The sequence below is a fragment of the Clupea harengus genome, chromosome 10 (assembly GCF_900700415.2).
Source record: "Clupea harengus chromosome 10, Ch_v2.0.2, whole genome shotgun sequence".
NCBI classification, from domain to species: Eukaryota; Metazoa; Chordata; class Actinopteri; order Clupeiformes; family Clupeidae; genus Clupea; species Clupea harengus.
This window is the reverse complement of record NC_045161.1, coordinates 7,663,273-7,685,940: the sequence shown is the minus strand read 5'-3', so window position 1 is coordinate 7,685,940 and position 22,668 is coordinate 7,663,273. Positions and strand designations below refer to the sequence as shown.

Below are 22,668 nucleotides of genomic sequence, written 5' to 3'. Positions count from 1 at the left end.
GTAAAAAAGGCAAATGAGAGATTAGACACGGGTGCAGGACATGAATACCCATCTTGGTCTTATTTTTCATCATTAACTCCTCATGTGAACTGTGAAATGAAGGATGAAGGAAACATTCACAAATTAGACAGTGGAGGTGGGAAACGTCTTTCTTTCTTACTTACTGCTTTTCTTTCTTTCTTCCTCTCTTCTTTTCTTCCTCTCTTTCTTTCAGTCCCTTCAGTTCCTCAGTTCAGCTCATTTTGCCAGTGAATATATGCATGCACATAAACTGTTAAATTATGTTGTGAATAACACTGTACTGCAGTAGGGTAGTCAAAATGGCAAACCTCCTTAAATTCAAAGAGGTCACTGCTGCAGACTAAGCTAGATTAAGGATGACACATAATTAACAAGACCCCATTTCTCACAGAAACAAGGGACTAAGAAGAAGAGCGGAAGACCTACAGTGTGTCTGACCTGGAAACAGTGCTGTACATCAGCAGCTGAAAGTAGAGTCAAAACCCCGCTACAAAGGTGCTGAACGCAATAAACCAGAGAAATAACGACACGTTTAAACAAAACGTTTCACCCTTTGTATTCTACAGCACATGGTGTCTGCGGTTGGGACAGAACCGTAAGCACATGAATCATACACTTGACACATGTGTTTTCTATAAATAGATTCCATGGGGTTAAATATTACAATAGGGGACTGAACAATAGGGCCTGCGCCTCATTTTCTGATAAGAGAATTGAGACACCAGGTACCTTTAGGTTCTGTTATCGGTCAAAGGGCAAGATAATGCAATGGATGATAAAACACAAGACAATAGGCCCCCCATCAGTAGCTGAGTGTTTGGACGTGACAGAAACATGTGGTTGAAACCTCTGCTTGTCGTGGCGCTAGCTGGAATATACGCCCAGGCCAAAGAAGAAGGAAACGGGCAGAACTATGGGAAAGTGGAGGAGGAAACCAGATGGAGTTCCAAAGTTGTTGGTGGGTATAACCTGCCTACAGTATTCATTTTAGTTTAATTTGTTTATTTGTTTTTTTTTTAAACATTTGAAAAGACTAATGGCATATCAGTCATTTCAACAGAAATGTTCCCCAATTTTGAACTAGGAGGTATAACTTTTTACCAACCTTCTTCATGACTGTGTTGCTGTAGTAACCACACAGTAAAAACACAAAAGTTTTGTAGAAAGCAATGATGCCCTCAGCATAAGTTCATTATAGCAATTACCATCTTTTGGGGACAAGAAGAGACCATCTCCATTCTAATTGCCTTGAGAAATCTTCTGTGGATTCCAATCAGCTCATCAAAGCTTTATTTTAGGCTCACAAATGAGTTGTGCAGTGCTTTGTCTCGCTCATCAGTGGCTCTTGGTCCCATTGTCCGTGCCATCCTTCGTCTGAGGCCTGATTTGTGTATCTTATTGCCAAAAGCGCCATCCTGCCAAGATGACTGGTGCTGCTCAAGGAAAGGTCAAAGCCAGGATTTATCATTTCACATTTAAGACAGAAGCGACTAGGTGACTCATAAGGATAACATTGTCCATCCCCGTTTTTAGAACTGACCCTAGAAGGGATCTGTTTCCTGCTACAGTGGATGTGCACTAGATCATGGCCTCATTCCTTTCCCAGCTCGAGCAGCAGTACGGGTCATTAACCGCTGATCAAGATTCCATGAAGGAAGATGCTCATGAGAATGCAAATGTTTCTGCAGGGTGAAAAGCAGTTGGCAGGGGACCTGCACTTTTGAGGGGGGGTTTTATGTGTCTTGTATTTGAATAAGGCAATTCTCCCTGTCTGGCTCCTGGAGTCTCCTGGGAGTCTCTAGTCCATCAGTCTGAGCTCAATATTCTCTCCTGTGTGTGTGTGTGTGTGTGTGTGTGTGTGTGTGTGTGTGTGTGTGTGTGTGTGTGTGTGTGTGTGTGTGTGTGTGTGTGTCTGTGTGTTTTTCCCCTCCACAGATTCGCCCGATGCGTTTAAAGTGCGACTGAGCCTGAAAGCTGCAATGGGAGACGAGGCTGTGAGTCAAACCCCACAACTCACCACCTGACAGTGTAACTGACAGGGACAAAGATGCTCAGCCTTGGCAAAAAGCCTTGCTGTGTTCCGCCGCTAGTTTACAGTAATAGCTTCTATTTCTATCTGTTACAGTCGGGCCCGGATTAGCTCACACTGGATTTATATTTATGTCTTTTGCACAAATCCAACTTGGCACTCCCTTCTGCTTTCAGTATGCCTGGAATGAGAATGAATTGTACCTGTTTAAGGCGACCACGGCTTATTCTATGCGCCAGTACTATGTCGCGGAGAAGGGACAACAGGTGAACTTCACGTAAGGCATCAGGGAGATCAAAACAAATCTGTTACTGTTTAGAAAATGGCTCTTTGGGATGCTCAAATGCCTCTGTTTTGTCTTCCCGAATTAAGGTCGGGAAATGTTGTGACATCCAAAGAGACTCAGAGGATCTCCTTTATTTTCTATGTCACTGATCCCCGTGCTCCGGCAACCATCATCCCCAAAGCAGAGGTGGAGGCAGCCGTTCGGTGAGTCCCCCCCCTCACCCCCCCCCAAGCTGTTCCACTCCCTTTAAGTGTGTTAGGTCCACACGCGTAGTCTGTGTGAATAAATCATCTGCCTGGCTCATCTAAAATGGACATCTGTGTTCGTGGCACTTGGCTAATGCTGTGCCTCTCTGCTCTCTCTGCTCTGTGTGTGTGTGTGTGTGTACGGCCCTGGAGACAGGCTGTCAAGGGGCCGCATCAATAGCGCCTTCCTGCTCAGCGACGACACGCTGGAGTTTGTGGGCCTGCTGGCCACGCTGCCCCCGCCGTCGGAGCCCGGCGTGCAGGTGTGGCTGATCGTCTTCGGGGTGGTCATGAGCCTCGTGGCGGGCATGGGAGTCTTTCTCATCGTCAGCGGGTTCCGGGATAGGAAAAGGTGAGATGGATGACAGGGAAGCTAATCTTTGAATCTAATCTAAAGATAACAGTTGAACAGATCACAGTCACAGGAACTCAATGTGCAATGTTTGCCATATCATGCAATGCCATATGTAATTTGGATTGAAATGTTTCTTAAAATATTAAGTTAAAATAAAATACTTTATAATGGATAGTATAATCAGTGAACAATTATACAACAGTACTATATGCAGTATGGTATTCATTTATTAAAATAACAAGAAACAATGTTTGGCTTCAGTAATTTGATAAATATGTGATTTTGGCTTGGCAGAAAATCAAAACTGGACGATGATGAAGAAAAACCTGTTGAAGAAACTGAGAATGAAGGGGAGACTAATTTAGGTCTTGAGGAAGATGATGACGGAAGGACAAAACTCTAAGTAAACGTTTTGGAAAACATGTAACTATAATGTCTTATAAAACACAGAAATACCAGAGAATATAACAAATGTGAAAGAAATGTGCTATTTTGTGAATAGTGAAATATCAGGATAAGTACTTTGAGAGCTGTGTTTTTTGAGAGCTTAGTTTCATATGTTTTGATCCATATGGTGGATTACTAATTCAGTGTGTTGACATTTTTAGTTTTGTGCATTATAATTTCATAGAATGTCAGCAAAGCTGTTTTCAAATCTTTGTAAAATGCAATAAGAATTCTTTTTGTAGTCACAATGTATTTAGTTACATTTATTAAGATTCACATTAAAGTGAAAATTCCCTCTGTCCTTCAGTGTTGTGTTTGTCCTACCCCTGGTGGGTTTTATGTGCATGGGTACACCCATAGGCTCATGAGATCCTAATAGAGATCTGAAGATAAAACCTGTGTTTTTTCCGTCATACAGATGCTTAGATAGCTTTTACAGTAGGGTGAGGCATGGGCAAATTACTTTGGAGAGAAGCATCTGATGATAAAAATATATCATATCAATATAACATATCTTATCAATACTGGGTGAGTTTGAAGCATGGTACATACTCTTGAGGTGTTGGTGTGCCTTAGGACGTTGTTCAGGTTGTTTAGGTTTAGTTACTTGCATGTGACGTTGAGAGATTTGGCAGTCATGCGAGGTCCCTCACCACTAGGACCTGAAGACAGATGCAATGTGCAGGGGACGCTACTTTGAAAGCATAGCTTTGCAAGCTACCAATTACTTAACACTGAAAGAAGTTGAACTACAGCAACGCTTCCCTAGGGAGAAATCTAGTTCTCTAGTAGAAATCTAACTACTTAGAAGAAATAGTTGAAACTGCTTTGCAAAAAAATGATCAAAAATCGAACAAACTAGAGGGACACTCAGAGAGTGTAGACCTCTGTCAAAGCCAAATGCCATATCTTGCAATGTTAACCAAAAAGGAAAAATAATTTGTGGAACCTTCCCGTGATTGGGAACTGTCCCGTGATTGGGAACTGTCCCATTATTGGGATCCGTCCCGTGATTGGGAACTGTCCCATTATTGGGATCCGTCCCGTGATTGGGATCTGTCCCGTGATTGGGAACTGTCCCGTGATTGGGATCCGTTCCAGTAATGGGTTCTTCCCTGGCCCTGCTACACCCCCCACCAAGTTTCATGAAAATCGCTCCCTGCAGTTTTGATGTAATCCTGCACTGAGGACATGACCTCCTTGGCAGGTTACCCATGACAAATATTTTTCACAGGTGAGCTGACAATCCAGCTTCCTGGAAAACCCCTGAGACCTAAACCTATCCTAAACAAAACAATCCCAAAAGGAATGTTTCATTTTTGTTGTAAACAAACCTGGATGTTGTGTTATCTGACTACTGTTTGTAGTTTTAGTAGTTAACTACACAAAAATGGCAAAAAAGTAATTTAACTACTTGAATCACTACACGAAAAGTGAATGTAGATGAACTACCACCAAGCTACTGCAAAATGTAGTTGAACTACTAGTTTAATTACTTGTAGTTCACTACTCCCAAACACTGGTCTAGTGTATACCTGAAATGATGGTGACAACTGATTAATGATTAATGTGATAACTGTTAAGCTTTAATAGGCCTATGACAATGTTGAACTTCCTCTGGTGGTATAGAGCCTGACCCGATCTGTCAAAGTCCAGTAATTAAAGGAGATGGTAAGATAAAGTAAGGTTAGGTTAAGTCACGTGCTATATGGTATCATCAGTGCTGATCAACGCCATACATTCTACAACTAAACATTTGTCTTTACAGTGACATTTCTGCTCTGGTCATTTTGCAGGTGAATAAATGTCACAGGTGAATTGGGCAAATCTTCAGTACCATCTACTGGTCATGCCCAAACACGATCCCTCTGAACCCTTTCATACAATGTTTTTATGAGACTCTGTCCTCACGATATTAAAGTGACAGTTTAGTCTTTTTAAAAGACATCGTGCCATAAAAAAAACTCCTTCATGACCTTTACGATTTAGATTAGCGACAAGATACTTCTGGATATTTGTCACATATCATAACGTATAAGCATCATCTTCTCTATTTAAAAGGGGGGTGGGGGGGTTGAGGGGCAGAGAAAGGTCTAAGCCTCCAGCTGAGTTATAAATACACCTCCCTACTTGCACACACCTTTTCTCTCCCTTAGGACAGGGCAAAGTGCTGCAGTGCTCTTATCAGATCCAAGATGAAAGGTAGAGATTGAACTGCTGCTGCAGGAGCCCATGGCCGTCCTGGGTGTTCTCATATCTGTTATCTAACCTTCCTATGGATAAACAAACGCAGTGTGAAGGATTTCAGACAGAAACTACAGAGTCAGTTGGTTCAGTCTTCAAATAGGCGTTTGTTATTGACTCCAAAGTTGTTATTTGTGTGTTGTTTGTTGCCAAAGGGATGTTTTGGTAATCACTTCATGGTAATGAAACTCAGTAAAAAAAACAGTAATTTCACAGGTAATATAGCTCTTTAAATTAACATTTTCTTCCTCTTTTTCAGTTCCTTATGATGCAAAGCACAATTAAATGCCAGATGTAGCCCTGGGCCAGTCAAGATTTGTGTTCAGGACAGTGAGAGAACACCTCCTGTCTCTTAAGGATTTCCACAGAGATCTATATAAAAAAAAAAAACAAAGAAAACAAACACACACAAAAAACACACCAGTCTCTGCTGCAGCAGCTTAAATGCAGACCGCAAATTCAAAGCTTCTCTGCAGCTGAACACAATATATGTGTTGTCAAGTTAAAAAGCATCCTTTCATGGCAATTTTAGAATATATAGCATATGGGAACATACAATAGCGGTGTTCATCATAGGAGGCAGCAGATAAATAGTGAATGTGGCACTCCAGACAGAGTGTGCAAAAGCCTTCATATTGTGATCTGGCACTTCACTTGCCAGCTAAAATTCAATAGAAATATCAGAAATCCCCTGTAGTAATATACTGTCTGTGACTGTCTTATCACAATGGACCACTGAGAGTTGATCTTGAAGGTGATGCTGAGCCGAATGGAGTCTGCTGGCTACTTTTTTTTTTTTGCCGATCAGTCTTACTCAGCATTCACACAACGTTCTTGTCCAAAGCTTCCTTCAGAAATTTCAGAAGTCAGTTTCAGTTAGTTGATTCAAATATTAAATAACATACCATCTGTCTCCCAAGGTTAGAGCCATTTATACATCACCTTTACCCTTCTGTCTTTTGGTCAGATCCAAAAACACAGTTTTAAAATAGAGCCAAATTCCTCTGCAGTTTCAGGCTGTCACCATTCGATTTGTATGGTCTTCAAATTACATTTCTATCAGACACCAGTCAAAAGTAATTCATGTCAGAGAGGAATCCAGAAACTATTCAAGCCACATCATACCTTTTTATCCAATATGTAATCAGCCGTGTGGGCTCTCAGAGGGTGACATCTTCTTTAAGGGACACAGACACGTCTGAGTGAACAAATATGAAAGAAATCTCTTTGGATTCATTTGTCAGCTGGTCTGTATACACCCTGCAAAGGTTATTTGAAGTGAAAAAAAAAATTGAATATTTAAGGACATGTAAATAGCACAACTAATTGAATGTCAACATAGATTAAGCTGTGAGGATAAAACAGCACACAAATGGCAAAATAATTCTACAAATAAAGGTGGAAAACAAGGAAGCAACAAGCTGTCATCATGAAAGAACATTTCTATTATCTGAGTGACCTCTTAAAAATCCCCTGTGGCCCACTAGACATGTAGTTCCTAGGCAACAGGCCATAGTACTCTAGTACTCTATTAGCAATTACTAACCTTTAGGCTAACGTTCGCAGGGAAATATCTTTTAATGAAAGATATAGGGCAAGCTACACAGCATTCCACAGTGTAAAACACCCCAGTATATAATTCACGATTCTGTCAATATTAGGGCAGTGGCTTTAAGAATCACTTGGCTGTACTTGATTTCTCCTCTATAAGCACTGGTATCTATCTCTGAAAGCAATAATGGCTTCTCTGTGTATTTTATCTACTGAAAACATAATTAACAAGAGCTGGAATTCATCCAAACTGATTCTCCACAGGCCATTACACACAGAGAATTATTACACAGATGACTTCATGTACATTAAGACTGGGACTGTATTGGTTATTATGCAACACTTGATGATGGATGAAAAATGGGCATGAAAATGAAAAGTATCTGCATGAAAATCAGTAAATCAGCTTTGTGTTTTTATGGCACGGCCGCGGCCTTCACATATCAGCCTGTGACCAAACACCGTGAGATAATAGGCTGATGGTTCCGTTCAGAGGGCAAGTGTGCAGATATCGATAAAGCACCAAGCAAGAGCGTATCACCCCTCATTAGTGAAGTGTGTGGATGTGGTGGACGGATGTCTGGGAAGTTTCTCTTCGTTTTGGCCGCGGTTGTGGCGGTGGTGGCCCATGTGGCGGCCCAAACCCCGGTGGAGGACAACGCAAGGCAGTTCCTCAAGTGGTTTGATGACAATGCCACGGTGCTTGTGTATGACTCCAGTCTGGCATCCTGGGCTTACAACACCAACATTACCGCTGAGAACGCTGACAAAGTGGTGAGTCTCTTGTGAATGACAGGGATGTGAATTATAGAACTGGTGGCATGCTATCACAGAAGTCTCTCATATTGCTTCCTTTGTAAAGGCTCTTGGGATATTGAGCACTTTTTCCAAGTGTGCTAATAAAATCAAATATGTCAAACCTAATAAATTCCTCAACAGTCTGAAAAGGGTGCGATATGGAGTGAATACTACACCAAAGCTTCCGTGGAGTCTAGCATGTACCCCATTGATCAAATAAAGGACCCTCTGATGAAGCTTCAGCTAATAGCACTCCAGGACAAGGGATCTGGTGCCTTGTCACAGGACAAGCTTGACCATGTAAGTCATGTTCCGATCAAAGTCCATGTACATATTATGGACTAATAATGTCCAAAGGTAAGGAAAACAAATTGCTAACTGTACATGTCTGTGTAAAGGCAACAGGTAAGCAATACAGCGTGTGCTGTTCTTTGTTTTCTTGTTTTCATAGCTTAATGATGTCATGAATGAAATGAGCACCATCTACAGCACGGGCACAGTGTGCATGAAGGACGATCCATTTAACTGCCAAACCCTGGAGCCAGGTCAATACATTTGCAGATCAAAAACATAAGTCTAGAAGTCTATGGCTTACTGGCTATTAGACTGCATTTCTATTGTATCATGACTTAATGATAACCGGCTATTAGACTGCATTTCTATTGTATAATGACTTAATGATAACTGGCTACTAGACTGCATTTCTTTGGTATCATGACTTAATGATAACTGCCTGCTAGACTGCATTTCTTTGGTATCATGACTTAATGATAACTGCCTGCTAGACTGCAATTCTACTACATATTTAACTGGCTAAATGTCATCAATTGATGAATGCATGTTAAGTATTGGCAAAGAAATATCAATATATTTTGTGTAGGGTATCAAGCATACATCTTGACATTGTTGTTAATGGCGCTCACAGGTCTTGAGAGCATCATGGCAGGCAGTAAGGACTATTATGAACGTCTGCATGTGTGGGAAGGCTGGAGGGCGCAGGTGGGGAAAAAGATGCGGCCCCTCTATGAGGACTATGTCGATCTGAAGAATGAAGCTGCCAAGCTTAATGGTAACACCTAATTCTGAGATATCACTTCAATCAGAGTGCAAACAGTAACACAGAGGCTGCCACAGCAATGTTGCCGTATGTTGAGTGCTGAGTACAACAGTATTTATCCGGCTAATCTCTTCGCAGTCAGACAGGGTCTTATCTCTCTCTCTCTCTCTCTCTCTCTGACTGAAAGGTTATGCAGATTATGGCGCCTACTGGAGATCAAACTATGAGGCGATAGATGAAGGGGAGTACCATTACACTCGCGATGACCTTATGAAGGATGTCCGTGTGATATATCAAGAGGTAACCATGTGTCATTTGAATGGAATATAATCACCCCAAATGATGTAATAAGAGTACTCGGAATGTCTGAGTCAGACATTTTTTAGAATATAGCTGATTCTACTGTTTTTTTTTTAAGCTGGTGACCGTTGTTTTACATTCACTTTTGATGGGTTTCAAGACCCACGTCTCTGATAGATGTCCTTTGTGAGAAAATGAAACTTGCCAAAGCACTATGGAATTAACGTTTAATTGAATTGGATATTTCAGATAATGCCCTTGTATAAGGAGCTCCACGCTTATGTGAGGGCGAAGCTCCAGGAGACTTACCCAGGGCACATTCATCCCGAGGGGGGACTGCCCGCTCATCTTCTGGGTATGGCCACAGCATGGGGACCCTTAACAGCACCATAAATCACTAGAATGATTTCCTGTCAGATACTGCAACAATGAAAAAAAGATATCATTTTCTGCAAGATATAACACTTCCCAAGACTTCAAGTGAGATTGTTAGCTGTGTTCAAATGATTTATTGAGGCTGTATGGCTGTCCTACAGAACTGCAGTTTTTAGCGATGCCTTTTTGATCTTTTCGTAGGCGATATGTGGGGCAGATTTTGGACAAATTTGTATCCATTGTCTGTGCCTTACCCAAACAAGCCTGATATTGATGTCACTAAAGCTATGGTGGAACAGGCAAGTTATCAGACAGCACTTCTTTTTTTGATCAAACACTAACTCACTCAAACATTACCACAGAAATCCAGAGGAATAATACTGTGTCATTTTCAAGTATGGTCAATCACTTATTTAGGAAACACATAAAATGTAATGAAATAATGATCTCCAACTGCTGGTTTGAAATGAGTATATATTCATAACAAAGGGTACTATCATAAATGCAATGAAGGGATGTGATACAACCTAACATAACAGTAATAGCCTATTATATGTTTAGGAGTGGACAATCACACAGATGTTTGAAGAGGCTGAGAAGTTCTTCATGTCTGTGGGCTTGTTTAAACTCAATGACAATTTCTGGAACAACTCCATGATCGAAAAACCTGAAGACGGTAGAAAGGTAGTGTGCCATGCAACAGCCTGGGACATGGGCAACCGAGAGGACTATCGGTGAGTGGAAGAATTTGCATAGTAACAAAAGAGCTGAGAGCTATAGTTCAGTTAGCTCTGTGTATTACAAACATAAATTCATTTGGACACATTTTGGCAAAAAATGCCCTGACTTGTGCACTACTTAAAAGTGCTTAGGTAAAGACTGTAAAGATTACTCAGGCAGTTTGCCAGCTGGAATTGACCCCACACACACACAGCTTACCTTTGCTCAATGAGACACTTTATTAACAACTAACCCTCTGCTTTGTTCGCCCCCAATTGGTGCAGAATCAAAATGTGCACCGAAGTGAACATGGATAACTTCCTGACGGTCCACCACGAGCTGGGTCACATCCAGTACAACATGGCCTACAGTGCCCTGCCATACCTGCTGAGGGACGGGGCAAACGAGGGCTTTCACGAGGGCGTGGGCGAGATCATGTCCCTCTCTGCAGCCACACCCAAGCATCTGAAGGCCCTTGGGCTGCTCGAAGCCAACTTTACGGATGATACACGTATGAAGCACTATCAGATATATAAGAGTATAATAGTATCGTTTACAATTGTGAGTGTGCGTGGGTATAACATATATTGTAAAAGTATAGTGAGCTCTTTTTCTAATCAGTTTGAAGTCTAATGAGTTCTTTCACAAAGAAAGATAAATTAAGCCTTGTACAGTCAGATGCCCCTCAGTCTCCATCACTGTACTGAGATGCATCCATTACATGAGTAATTCAATGTAATGCAATGTAAACCATAATGTTATATGACAGTAAACTGTTTTATTCCCTAACACTCCTGGAATTACTGAGGACACTGAATTTTCTTCAAATGCCTGACTTAACCCCGGTGCACCCTGTTTGTCTCCAGAGACCGAGATCAACTTCCTGATGAAGCAGGCCCTGACCATCGTGGCCACACTGCCCTTCACCTACATGCTGGAGGAGTGGAGGTGGCAGGTGTTCCAGGGCACCATCCCCAAGGATGAGTGGATGCAGCGCTGGTGGGAGATGAAGTGAGGATAAAGCTGCCATCTGTTTATATATTATGGCTCATCACAGCGAGGCTGCATGCTATCACAAGAGCTCACTGCACACACTATAGTTCCACTGGCAGGAAAACAGACTCCTCCAGTATTCATTCACACACCCATACTTCACCTCAAAGTATCCAGTTTTGCTGATAGGAATAACAGCGGCATTGAGTGCTGAGTTATGGTGTGAGTGCTGGCAGAGACAGAGACTCACCGAGACTGACCCTGTGTGTGTCCTCATCGCAGGAGAGACCTGGTGGGTGTGGTGGAGCCGCTGCCCAGAGACGAGACGTACTGCGACCCGCCAGCGCTGTACCATGTTTCTAGCGACTTCTCTTTCATCAGGTGAATAACCCTGACGAAGTGGCCCACAGGTGCAACACTGAGTCATAGCTCCAGGGAGAAATGTCTCCTCATGTCAGCAATGGCATTATCAATGTTTAGATATGAGCACAGGGACCCGGTTACACTTCAATCGTGTGTATTTCAACTTTAAATCTCAGTTACATTGAAGTTATGTTTCAATTATGTGTATTAGAGGTTAGATTAAAGATAGAGTGTCCGTGAAACATCTTGTACTTACTTGTGAAATGTGGACATAATTAAACATTTGGCATCTGTGTTGAATAATTACACACTTTCAGGTACTTCACAAGAACCATTTACCAGTTCCAGTTCCAGGCAGCGTTGTGTGAAGCAGCTGGACACACTGGACCTCTGTTCAAGTGTGATATCACCAACTCCACAGTAGCAGGCGCCAAGCTAAAGTAAGTTACCTACCTAGCTTTGCCGTAACCCGCCCTCAGCATCCCTGTTTTGAAGCACTATCATTTTTATCCACGCACATTTTAATTTCTATCTTTATTTGTATAGAATTGTATCTGTTGTGTTTTATAGGCATTGTGTATATGTATTTTATTCCCCATATTCCTTACATCACGTAATGAGTAACTTGATGTCCCAAAGGGCCATGCTAGAATTGGGGAAGTCACAGTCGTGGACCAGAGCTCTGGAGCAGGTGGCTGGGGTGACCAGGATGGATTCCAAACCTCTTATGGATTACTTCAGTGTGCTCTATGATTGGCTAAAGGAGGAGAATCAGAAGAACAACAGGAAGCCTGGGTGGAAGAGCTCCCATGACCCATGTAAGGCAGCTGATAGTATCCCCATCACTGTGGTTTCTCTCCCAGGACCAATGTAAGGCAGCTGATAGTATCTCTATCACTGTGGTTTCTCTCCCCTTATCTTGTAGGAGTAGTAATACTAGAAAAGCTAACCACAGGTGCTGGGATTACAATTGATTTTAATGAATAAGGGATTGTTTAAAAAAGGGTATGATTAAAACTTGTGAGACTGCCATAACATGTTTCCTCAGCTGTGAATAGATTTATTTTGAGACATTTGAAGAAAGCCAGGTTCATCTCTTATATCAAATATGATCAGTTTTTTTCTATACTTAATACAGCTATCGTTCTGACACATTTTTGTGATGTTTTTTGTATTATTTTCATGCTTTTGAAATAATACTACACTAAAATGTCATCATCATTTCAACACTGCCTGAGAACTATGATAGCTGTCACATCACCCCTGGCTCTCAGCATCAAGTAATTGCTACCGTGATGCAATATAAGTATAATCTCACCCTAAGCTCAAATTTCTCTCCTGTGTTTTTTTCCCCCCCACAGTTTCAGCTGATGCCTTTAAAGTGCGACTGAGCCTGAAAACTGCGATGGGAGATGAGGCTGTGAGTCAAACCCCACATCTCACCACCTGACAGTGTAACTGACAGGGACAAAGATGCTCAGTCTGGCAAAAAAGCATCCATGCAGTGCCCAACTGTTAAAGCTCAGGGATAACATCATCCCTGTTTCAAGCTAATCTATCTTTGTGTTGTCTTACTCCCCCCTGGTCCCTGTTGCATAAATCTTACAGTGCGTATCTCCTCTCCCCTTTCAGTATCCCTGGAACAGCAATGAATTGTACCTGTTTAAGGCTGCAGTGGCTTATGCTATGCGACAGTACTTTCTCACAGAGAAAGGACAAGAGGTAGACTTCAAGTAAGTATTTGTTCAGTAGAATAGTATTAGTATTCTATTCAGAACCGATTTAGAAGATATATTAGGATTACTAGTTTGATGATTAATTTGAAAATAATTGAGAGTGTTTTCTTCACTGTACTCACAATCAAGGTCAGAGAATATCTACACTTACAAAGAAACACCCAGGATCTCGTTCTATTTTGCTGTCACTGATCCAGCCAACCCTGTCAAAACCATTCCGAAAGCAGAAGTGGAGGCAGCCATTCGGTAAGGCTTGTTGATAGGTCAATTGCATTGTCCATGTCTAGGGAGTTGTGTGGTAACCACTGTGACATTAAAAAGTTCCTAAAAAAAAACCTTTGCAACAGCAACAAAAAAAGCCCATTGATGAGGAATTCAAACTTTTATGTTCATCCAATCCAGATTATCTAGAGGACGCATCAACAGCGCTTTCCTCCTTGATGATAACACCTTGGAGTTTGAGGGTCTCCTGGCAACATTAACCCCGCCTACAGAACCTCCAGTGGAGGTGTGGCTGATCGTGTTCGGAGTGGTCATGGGTTTTGTGGTGTGCATGGGGGTCTTCCTGATTGTCTCAGGATTCCGAAACAGGAGAAGGTGAGACTCGACATCAGACATTAGTCCTCATATTTCTCATGTCCCCATTTGCACTTACTAGGCAATATTTTTTATCTATAGGCTATAACAGCTGAAGAATATTCCAGACTTTTTACCTAATCTCTCGGTCAACCCCGTAGCAAACTACCAAGTACCAAGAGAATGCTGACAAGTCTAAGAAGCCCTGTTAATCAAATACACTTACAGTGAAAGTCCATTAACACTTGAGCATGATAGTGTGGACAGATGTAGGCTAGTGCACACCTTGTACATATAAGATGCTATATTCTTTCCATAGGAAATCACAGAAAGAGGAGGAAGAATCCTGTGACCATGAAAGTCAGCTTGAAGGAGAGACGAATAAAAACTTTGAAGACGATGATGCACAGACAGTATTCTAAAGACACAAGTGGATTGAACAGCTCATGAATCCTATACTATTTTTAACACAATAACACATTTAAATGAAACTGAATCTGTAAGATTTTTTATATGTAAAACATATTGCTTTAATTATTTGTATATTGTAATATTAAACACTGAATGGTATTCATGTTGAATCACGAAGGAACCATTTACCATACCCATTGTCTTTATTGAAATTCTGTATGTTCCTGAATGAAACCTTCACTCTTGAAAATACCTTATCACTGTAATCACTATCGTTGTTTATTAAAGTAGGCCTATACTTACAGATATGTGTATAACTTCCACAGTCCAGCGCAGGACTGTACTTCACACAAGTCTGTGAAAGAATATGATAGTCAGACCAAGGAAGTGACCCATTTTTCACTCATGAGAAACATGAGGAGGCATGACACATTCTACACACATCTACAGTATTCACAGTTGTCTACTCAGTGGTCAGGCTGCAACTGCTTGGTAGCAATTCCATAAAACTTTCATTTGTGAAGCAAAGTTAATTAAGACCAGGCTTTTCATACTCCGTTCTTTAATAAACTTTCCATTAATAAGTTACATGCATGTGTGCATGTGTGAGAGGGAGAAGATCGTTCTCAGTAGTTCAATGGAGAATTCTGCCCACTAGCACAACAGTGATCAGATTTCTGTCCAGTAACTATTGGCAAAAGAGCTGAGGGAAGCTATTTACATCAAAGGGCCTTCATCAGATATAGCTTTGCCTACAAGCTGTGAGTAGCATAGTGGCCTTTTTTTTCTCTCACAGCTTGACTTGGCTTTAGAAGAGATACAGAGACATAGCAGGCTAAAAGAATTGAGAGAATTGTGTAGTTTCATCATAAATGCTCAGTGTTCACACATTTAAAGACCTAATAGTAGATTCTGTCTTTTCACCTCCTGGTTTAAGTTAGAGGCACTGCACCCTTTAATATGTTTCAAGCTGTACTGTGATGAAACATATCAATGCTGGTGTTAATATTGACAACATTTAGTTTTTTATGTGTTGAAAATGTCTCAACACCTATAGGCTACTGTTTAAAATCATGCTAACATAGAGAGAACCGTTTGGGACTTTTCATAGTCATCATGATATAGAAAACATTCGAATGGAGTAAACTGTCAACCCCTTCCTGGCCTCCGTCTCAACCCCTTTCCAACCTTTTAGCATTTTTCAAAATTATGGAGTGAGTAGAGTTAGGGTCTGAGCTGGAGGATGAACAAACAGAGAGAAGAAGGGAAACTGTCAGACAGTTTGATTCTTTGTTTTTGGCAAGCCTAATGCCAGGGAACCACAGATGAAAAATAGATAACAGGATAGTGTTGAAGCAAAGCCATAGTGTTTATACTTCCAATAGCACTAATTGCGTTTATAGTCCATGCGCTTCCAGAAGGGTGTAATGTTGCTTGCTTAGACTAATAAATGTAGAACTCGCTCCTACTTTATTTCTTTTGTGAGTGAATACACTCAGACTTCACAATGACTGTAGACCATGTCTCTACCCTATGAGTAGCCTATAAGCTATGAGGTGATTCTAGGACACTGAGCTGTAACGTTTTCATCCTCAAAAGCTTTTTATTCAGTAACACCACATCAATTCAAAAAGATTTTAGACATTGCCTCTGTGTAAAACTTACATCTATGGGTGTACAAATTGCCCTGACATATTGTGCACTTTAAACAAATAAGCAAACATATAAACTAATATAGCCTACTCAGAGAGGACCTCGTCATTCTTAGGTGTTCAGTGAATCCAATGGGGTACAGTTGAAAAAATAGGAAAGGCAAAAACTGGATGAGTTGTTGATCGCAAATTTATTTTTCTACATAGAAAAAGGCGTCTGTAAGATGGGCGGGAGCTTTTTGAGTTCCGTTGTAAAGGATAATATTATTGGCTACGACTTGACCACATGCACGGAAGTGAGTGACCGGCATTGCTGACAGCTATACAGATGGTGCCGAAGTTGTAGTGTAGGTCTAAATCGTTTATCAGAAAAAGTGATTTATAATGCCAGATTCCTGCAATTGAAAAGGTCATTTTACTTAATTTCCTGTTCCCAGTTGCTTGAAGATTTCATAGGAATCCGTTACGATCACTTTCATGTCATGGCGAAACCAAAATTAGTTGTGTTTGACCTAGGTACGTATCAACTAGCCTCCGTGTGTGCCTGCAAGGTATTAGAGCCTTTCGTGGTGGGAATGGTTTAATCGTCATTAAAGCAGTTTGTTAACTTTAGTTAATGTCCATTTGTCTATGTAGCGTAGCGAAACAGCCTGTTATTGTATTGAACTAAATGTTTTAATGGCCATCGATTTATCACTGTTTTAACTTAAGTTATTTAACAAGCCTAACAAGATTCCGTGGCCAAATATTGATTTCCCGATGAGTTATGATGCCTACATCATCTAGGTGGTTCTGTCAGCCTATGTAGGCTCAGGCGTCTTGTGAAGTCAGATTAGAGTAGAGCTGCAACATGCGCAAATGTATTATTTCTACTTTTGAATTGTTGATGGTAAGTAATGGCATTTTCTTTGCACATGCACGCCCGTCTCCCGCTGTGGTGCTGCAGATTACACCCTCTGGCCTTTCTGGGTGGATACACATGTCGACCCGCCTTTTCGCAAAAATGAAAGGTAATGGTCCTGGACATGCACGGCTTTTGATAGTAGGCTAGTTTTCATAGTTTTAACGCACATCTTTAAACCACATCGCTCTCTCTCTCTCTCTGTCCCCCTCTCTGTCTCTCTCTATAAGTGGCGGAGTAGTGGATTCTAGAAGTTCCCCTATTTCCCTCTACAAAGATACTGTGAATATATTGACCTCTCTCCATAGTCAAGGACTCAAGATTGGAATTGCTTCACGGTGAGTCAGGGTAGAAGGAGAGAACACTGCTCACTTCTGACTGAGTAAATTTATAATGAATAAGCTTCATAAGAGTAGCCCATGTTTACTTCACTGAGTGCCTTGCATTGACTAGCACTGGAGAAACAGACGGAGCCAACCAACTGCTCTTCCTGTACGACCTCAACCAGTACATCTCCTTCAAGCAAATATACCCAGGTTCAAAAGTGACACATTTTCAGAGGTAAGCCTTTGGTTACAAGTTGTTATTCACAACCAAATAAAAAATTCTTTAAAGATCACAATTAAAAAAAAGTTGAATGGAAAATTAATGGAATAATGGAAAACAGGAAGCTTTTTGAGGTCAATCAATCAATCAATCAATTCAATCTTATATAGCGCTTCTCTATATACCCGAAGTCGCTTTACAGAGTCCAGAGTCCAGTAGTCATTCATACACAGTCATACCGGTGGTGGTAAGCTACCTCAGTAGCCACAGCTGCCCTGGGGCAGACTGACAGAAGCGTGGCTGCCAATCAGTGCCTACGGCCCCTCCGACCACCACCAACATTCATTCATATTCATACGATGCAATGCGGTGATTCAGAGTGTGGAGTAATAAGCATTTTATGCATGAAGGGGATTGGTGTAGTCTAACCTCACATCTAAGCAGCAAGGACAAACAGAAAATTATAAAAGTTTCAAGTTCAGATATAAATGGAGCTTAGAAGAAAGCTCTGACCTGGGGTCAGAGACATGCATTTCCAGACATTCACTCAGGGAAGTCCTTGTTGCAATCTTGTAGGCCATTCTGACTGGTAATAACAGCCCTGCAAACCTTTGATACAACTTCAGTGGAGTAATTGAAAAGCACACCCTTGAGTTAGCCCTTCATCCCAACATGTCTTTCAGTCTGAGATCAAACACGTGATGTATGTTTGACGCACATACAAGGTTTGGGAGACGGCAGATCTGATGGTAGCCTGGTAACCAGATACTGACAGGCCAAATGTGGGACAGGTAGTACGTTTGTGAGGGACGATGTGGGACATGTTACCAAAGCTGAGAGGTAACTAGAAACTCTGCTGCACCAGCATTAGTGGCTCAATGTGCTGGGCGGGTAAAAGAATGCATCCATGTGTTCTTATTTCTGACAATTAAAAAACAAATGACCAATGAAAATACGGGACATTATCTCAGTATGCCGAATGCAGGACATAGTGTAAAATTGCTGTGTAGTATAACGCAACGCGGGACACCTGGTCACGCTAGATCACGTGTGATGTATGTTTGACATCCAAAAACACTTTAGAGGCACTAAATCGGATGGTAGCCTTGCCTAATCAGACCCGGATTCATTTCAAGAATAGGGTCTGGCCTCGCTCCATTGGGGACGGTTTCCAGTCATTGCATCCCAATGGGCGTAGACTTCAGGTTCATTTTGAACCATTCGACCAGCCTTTAACCAATCACCATTGACCTCTATGGGATTGCTATACTGCCTACTTGGCCGCTATCAAGCAATGCCAGAGGATCAGAGGGAGTGAGAATAGGGGACTTTTGAGTCTGCAGTACAGGATGTGGTTAAAAGTGTGGGTTTTTGTGTGAATGTGTGTGAACCTGACATTTGGGTCAGAGGTTGAAAGACTGTTCTGTCTCACACACAACAGAAAGAGGATGTTAATTTAAAATCTAAGGCAAAAGGTGTTAAGAATTATAGTAACCAAACACTGTGAGTATGATATACAGATGTTTTTTTATTTGGAGATGGAAGATATCAATCATATGTCGTAGCAACAGGGGTAGGAAATGTATGTAATTCGCTGGTAAGTTGATCTGGTTCTGGTTCACATCTGAAACCAAGACTAGGAAATGGTATGAAAGGTTAGTGATGCAGCTGAATTTTCAAGATAATTCCTGACTGTCCATTAGTCTTGTTGACAATCTTTCCGCCGGCTTATTGCAATATAGAAGCCTTCTGTGTGTATTATTCATTAGTATAATTTCCTGTGCCTCAAACCCTCAAACCAAAGGTAAAGGTTTGTCAAAGTTGTTTTCTGCACTGGCAGAAATAATTTTTTTTAAATTAGAATTTTTTTTCACAAATCTTTGGCCGACGACATCATATACCTACACTTCACCAATCCACATGAAACTTGGTGTGTTTGCATCCCCACATGTTTGATACAGAACATAAGGTTTGTGTCCCTAGGTGTGCGTTGGCCTTGGTGCTAGCACCACCTGAAGTGTGGTAGAGTCAAAGCACTTTTGGGGCATTTTTGCCCAAAATTATGCGGTATGTCTAGTTGTTAATTTAGACAGGATAAATCAGCCATCACCTGGCTAATCTGATGGATGGTATTGATGTAAAAATGCTTTGATGGAAAATGTGTATACGTTTGTTGAACTGTGTTTTTCTGTAGGTTACAGGCAGACAGCGGCGTCAAGTACAGTGAGATGATGTTTTTTGACGACGAGTCCAGGAACATCACCGACGTCGGTAGGCTAGGTAGAGTACGCCCCTTCCATGAGATCCTGCGTTCGACCACATATTTTAGCCATTTCACTAGACACACAAAAGGAAATGTCATTGATTTAGTGAAAACAAATACCATCAAATGATGAGTTCTGAGGCCCTGTGTTTGCAGTTGTTAACAAATGTCCCAATCTCCTCAGGTGTGCACTGTGTCCTTGTTCGCAATGGAGTGACCTCAAAACTAGTTGATGAGGAGATGCAGCAGTTCTCCAAGTCACACTCCTGATGATTGAGCCATCACAATCTATGGAGTCAGACCACTGGATGTCAGTGTGAAACCGCGCGCACAAGTCTTCTGAGACCTCTTGTTTACAGACAGATACAAAATGGAAATGTGATGTGGAGTAAAATGTGGATATTTTACACATACACCTATGCAGCAACAGCATCCTTGTGACAGCTGGGAAAGGTGATATATAGATATAGATATTAGATATAGATTGTATTTGTACACAAGGCTGATTTTTCACCACTTTTTCTCCAAACCATCTAGTTTACTCCTTCAGTACTCCATGTTTTCTGCTTCGAGTTTAAGTTTCTCTGTGTCATAGCTTGACATGATTGCATTATACTAGGCATTGTTTAATAGGAAGGGCTTCTGTCCCTGTCCTTATTTGGCTTTTCTGCACTGTCCTCTTTTAAAACTATGCCATCCCCACAATTGTGACGCACATTTAACAAGCACTGTATCCAACGTATTGTTCGTCATTTAACATACCATTATAAATATGGTAAGATTTGCATGATATATGATATCATATGGCATCTTACCAAAGCACAGACTGGCAGTGCTCTGGCTTGCTCATGTGCTTTTAAGTTCATTAGTTGTTTTTAATTTTTTTTATTTGGGTGTGTCATGTTGTTGAATAAGGGTATCCAACTCTACACCTGGTGATCTACCATCCAACAGGCTTTGGTGGGAGCCAGCTGTTTACCTGACCTGGCTGGCTGTGCCATGCGGACGCACCTGAAAGGCTTGATTAGCTCTCTGAGAATAGGGCTAAGGCATCCCTTTCCCTGCTGTGTAAGGAATTAATGAGGACTGCCAAACGCCCAACTGCCCAGCATTCCCAAATGCACTGTTAGAGTCAAGAGAGTGTGTTTAAAATGATTGTCTTTATCATTTAACGATGGCTGTAGCACAACGAAGCTTTAAAAGCCTGTTTTACAGAGTCTATTTGGCAGGATGTATGCTGGCACGTGGGTCTGCTGTTATTTTATCTTGTCTGACATTTATTTTAAAGTCGGTTATGCCATGCTTTTAATTGCTGTAATTATCTCAGTAATGTATTCTGATGGAACAATCAATTGTAAACATAAAGCACTTTAATTGAGAAAACACATTGCGTCCTGATGAGGGGGTTGATGTATGTGTGGCGAGTTGTTTCCCAGCACATGCTACTTCCCAGTGGGTCATATGGTTCTTATTTTTGGGCCTTTGATACTGTGCCCTTCGGGGTTTTTGATGCCCCGGGCTTTTGATCCTTCACTTGGCTTCTCTGTTAGGTTCTCCCACTTTAGTCAATAAACCAGTCCAAACCAACCGGTTTGTTGTGATTGTTGTGGCCGAAAGTAACTGCATTTGCTGTGTGAATTCTCAAAAATTGTCAATGTGAGTTAAATAAAATCATGGCTTTTTAAAAACCATGACTTTGCATTTTATTTTGTGGAAATATTATGATTATTAAACACAAATTATGATGATTGGTGGAGACCTACATTTTCACATTAATTGAAAAAATTATAAATTCAATAAATGTTCATATTAAGCCTAAATTCTTGCATGAAACAAAAAAATCTGCAGTCTTGCATATAACATTAAATCTCTCTGGACACTATGTATAGCGTGACCTGTTTCTGTGTTAGTAAAATATAGGTTAAGTCATTATCCCTTGTTTACATATATTTTTTTAATTCATTTTTAGTTAATTCAGGTAAAGGATGAAGATTTCATTATTTAACTATGGCTTTATAAGCCTTGAGAGAAATTGTAATCTCAGTGTCCTCCCATCCCATTTGTCCACATAAACCGTCAAAGAAAAGGTCTCTTATCATAGCAGTGTAGGGAAACTTTTGTTTGAACTTTGCTATCTTATGTGATGTGATACGTTGTCCCCACCCAAAATATTGTTAAAATGGATTACATTTTGAGGCTCTGAATCAACACATTGGTGTATGTTTTTGACAAAAACAGGAAACTGTTTCAGTGAAGACAGCCCACCATGAGTCAGTAGTAGTTTATGGAAATCCCCATTAAACAGGAACTTACAGTGATTGAATTGTAATCTGTTTTCAGTTAATTAAAATGGGATTTCAGGAGAGATTCAGACTGCAGTTGAGTGTATCCTTACCTCTACATTCCCTGATCAGCTGATTGTTAATGCACTATGAAAGGCGTCCTTACTGACACTCTGACAAATAAATCCACAGAGACAAGTCTCAGAAATTTCATTACTTTGTTACAGAAGATGAAATTTTTTATTCTGCCTTGAAGGTACAGACAGAGAAATGGTTTGAGATTGGGTTACAACATAATAATCAGATCCAGCAGATATAAAAGGATGCATTGGTCACAGCTTATTGATTGTAAATTGCCCACTGGATGGATGAGCCTAATTATACACAAATAAGTCATGTTTCTAATCACACCCTCTAGAATTTAGACTAATGATTCTTCACACTTCAACAGCAAACTGGAATTTAGTTTGACGACGGGTTTTTGTTCAGCCACCCCCTGGCCCACAAAGAAAAAGGT

The 22,668-nt window shown here is 41.0% G+C and overlaps 3 protein-coding genes across 6 annotated transcripts; all 3 read left to right on the top strand.

The window, feature by feature from the left end:
• Positions 1 to 794: 794 nt before the first annotated feature.
• LOC116222140 (angiotensin-converting enzyme 2-like) lies at positions 795 to 3,684 on the top strand. The gene is made up of 6 exons (XM_031575183.2): positions 795 to 979; positions 1,957 to 2,015; positions 2,227 to 2,327; positions 2,423 to 2,539; positions 2,739 to 2,933; positions 3,231 to 3,684. The coding sequence occupies exons 1-6, from the start codon at positions 856 to 858 to the stop codon at positions 3,337 to 3,339; spliced, it is 705 nt and encodes a 234-aa protein (XP_031431043.1). The 5' UTR covers positions 795 to 855; the 3' UTR covers positions 3,340 to 3,684.
• Positions 3,685 to 4,457: 773 nt separating this feature from the next.
• LOC105893961 (angiotensin-converting enzyme 2-like) lies at positions 4,458 to 14,680 on the top strand. The gene is made up of 18 exons (XM_012820435.2): positions 4,458 to 7,952; positions 8,118 to 8,276; positions 8,428 to 8,521; positions 8,902 to 9,045; positions 9,221 to 9,333; positions 9,583 to 9,688; positions 9,910 to 10,007; positions 10,270 to 10,442; positions 10,713 to 10,939; positions 11,295 to 11,439; positions 11,704 to 11,802; positions 12,102 to 12,224; positions 12,424 to 12,602; positions 13,146 to 13,204; positions 13,417 to 13,517; positions 13,650 to 13,766; positions 13,923 to 14,117; positions 14,416 to 14,680. Exons 1-18 carry the CDS (start codon positions 7,755 to 7,757, stop codon positions 14,516 to 14,518), a joined length of 2,433 nt encoding a protein of 810 aa, XP_012675889.2. The 5' UTR covers positions 4,458 to 7,754; the 3' UTR covers positions 14,519 to 14,680.
• A 1,768-nt stretch (positions 14,681 to 16,448) lies between these two features.
• Positions 16,449 to 21,557, top strand: LOC105894116 (magnesium-dependent phosphatase 1). 4 transcript variants are annotated; one of them, XR_004164488.2, is made up of 7 exons: positions 16,449 to 16,675; positions 17,106 to 17,169; positions 17,291 to 17,398; positions 17,514 to 17,621; positions 19,801 to 19,886; positions 20,054 to 20,322; positions 20,824 to 21,557. XR_004164488.2 is itself a non-coding variant. In XM_031575179.2 (7 exons), exons 2-7 carry the CDS (start codon positions 16,642 to 16,644, stop codon positions 20,137 to 20,139), a joined length of 486 nt encoding a protein of 161 aa, XP_031431039.1. In that variant the 5' UTR covers positions 16,472 to 16,506; positions 16,597 to 16,641; the 3' UTR covers positions 20,140 to 21,557. The 4 variants fall into 4 exon arrangements, 2 of the variants coding, with proteins under 2 accessions (XP_031431038.1, XP_031431039.1); XR_004164487.2 differs by having other exon boundaries at positions 20,785 to 21,557; XM_031575179.2 differs by having other exon boundaries at positions 16,472 to 16,506; positions 16,597 to 16,675; positions 20,054 to 21,557.
• The last annotated feature ends 1,111 nt before the right edge of the window (positions 21,558 to 22,668 follow it).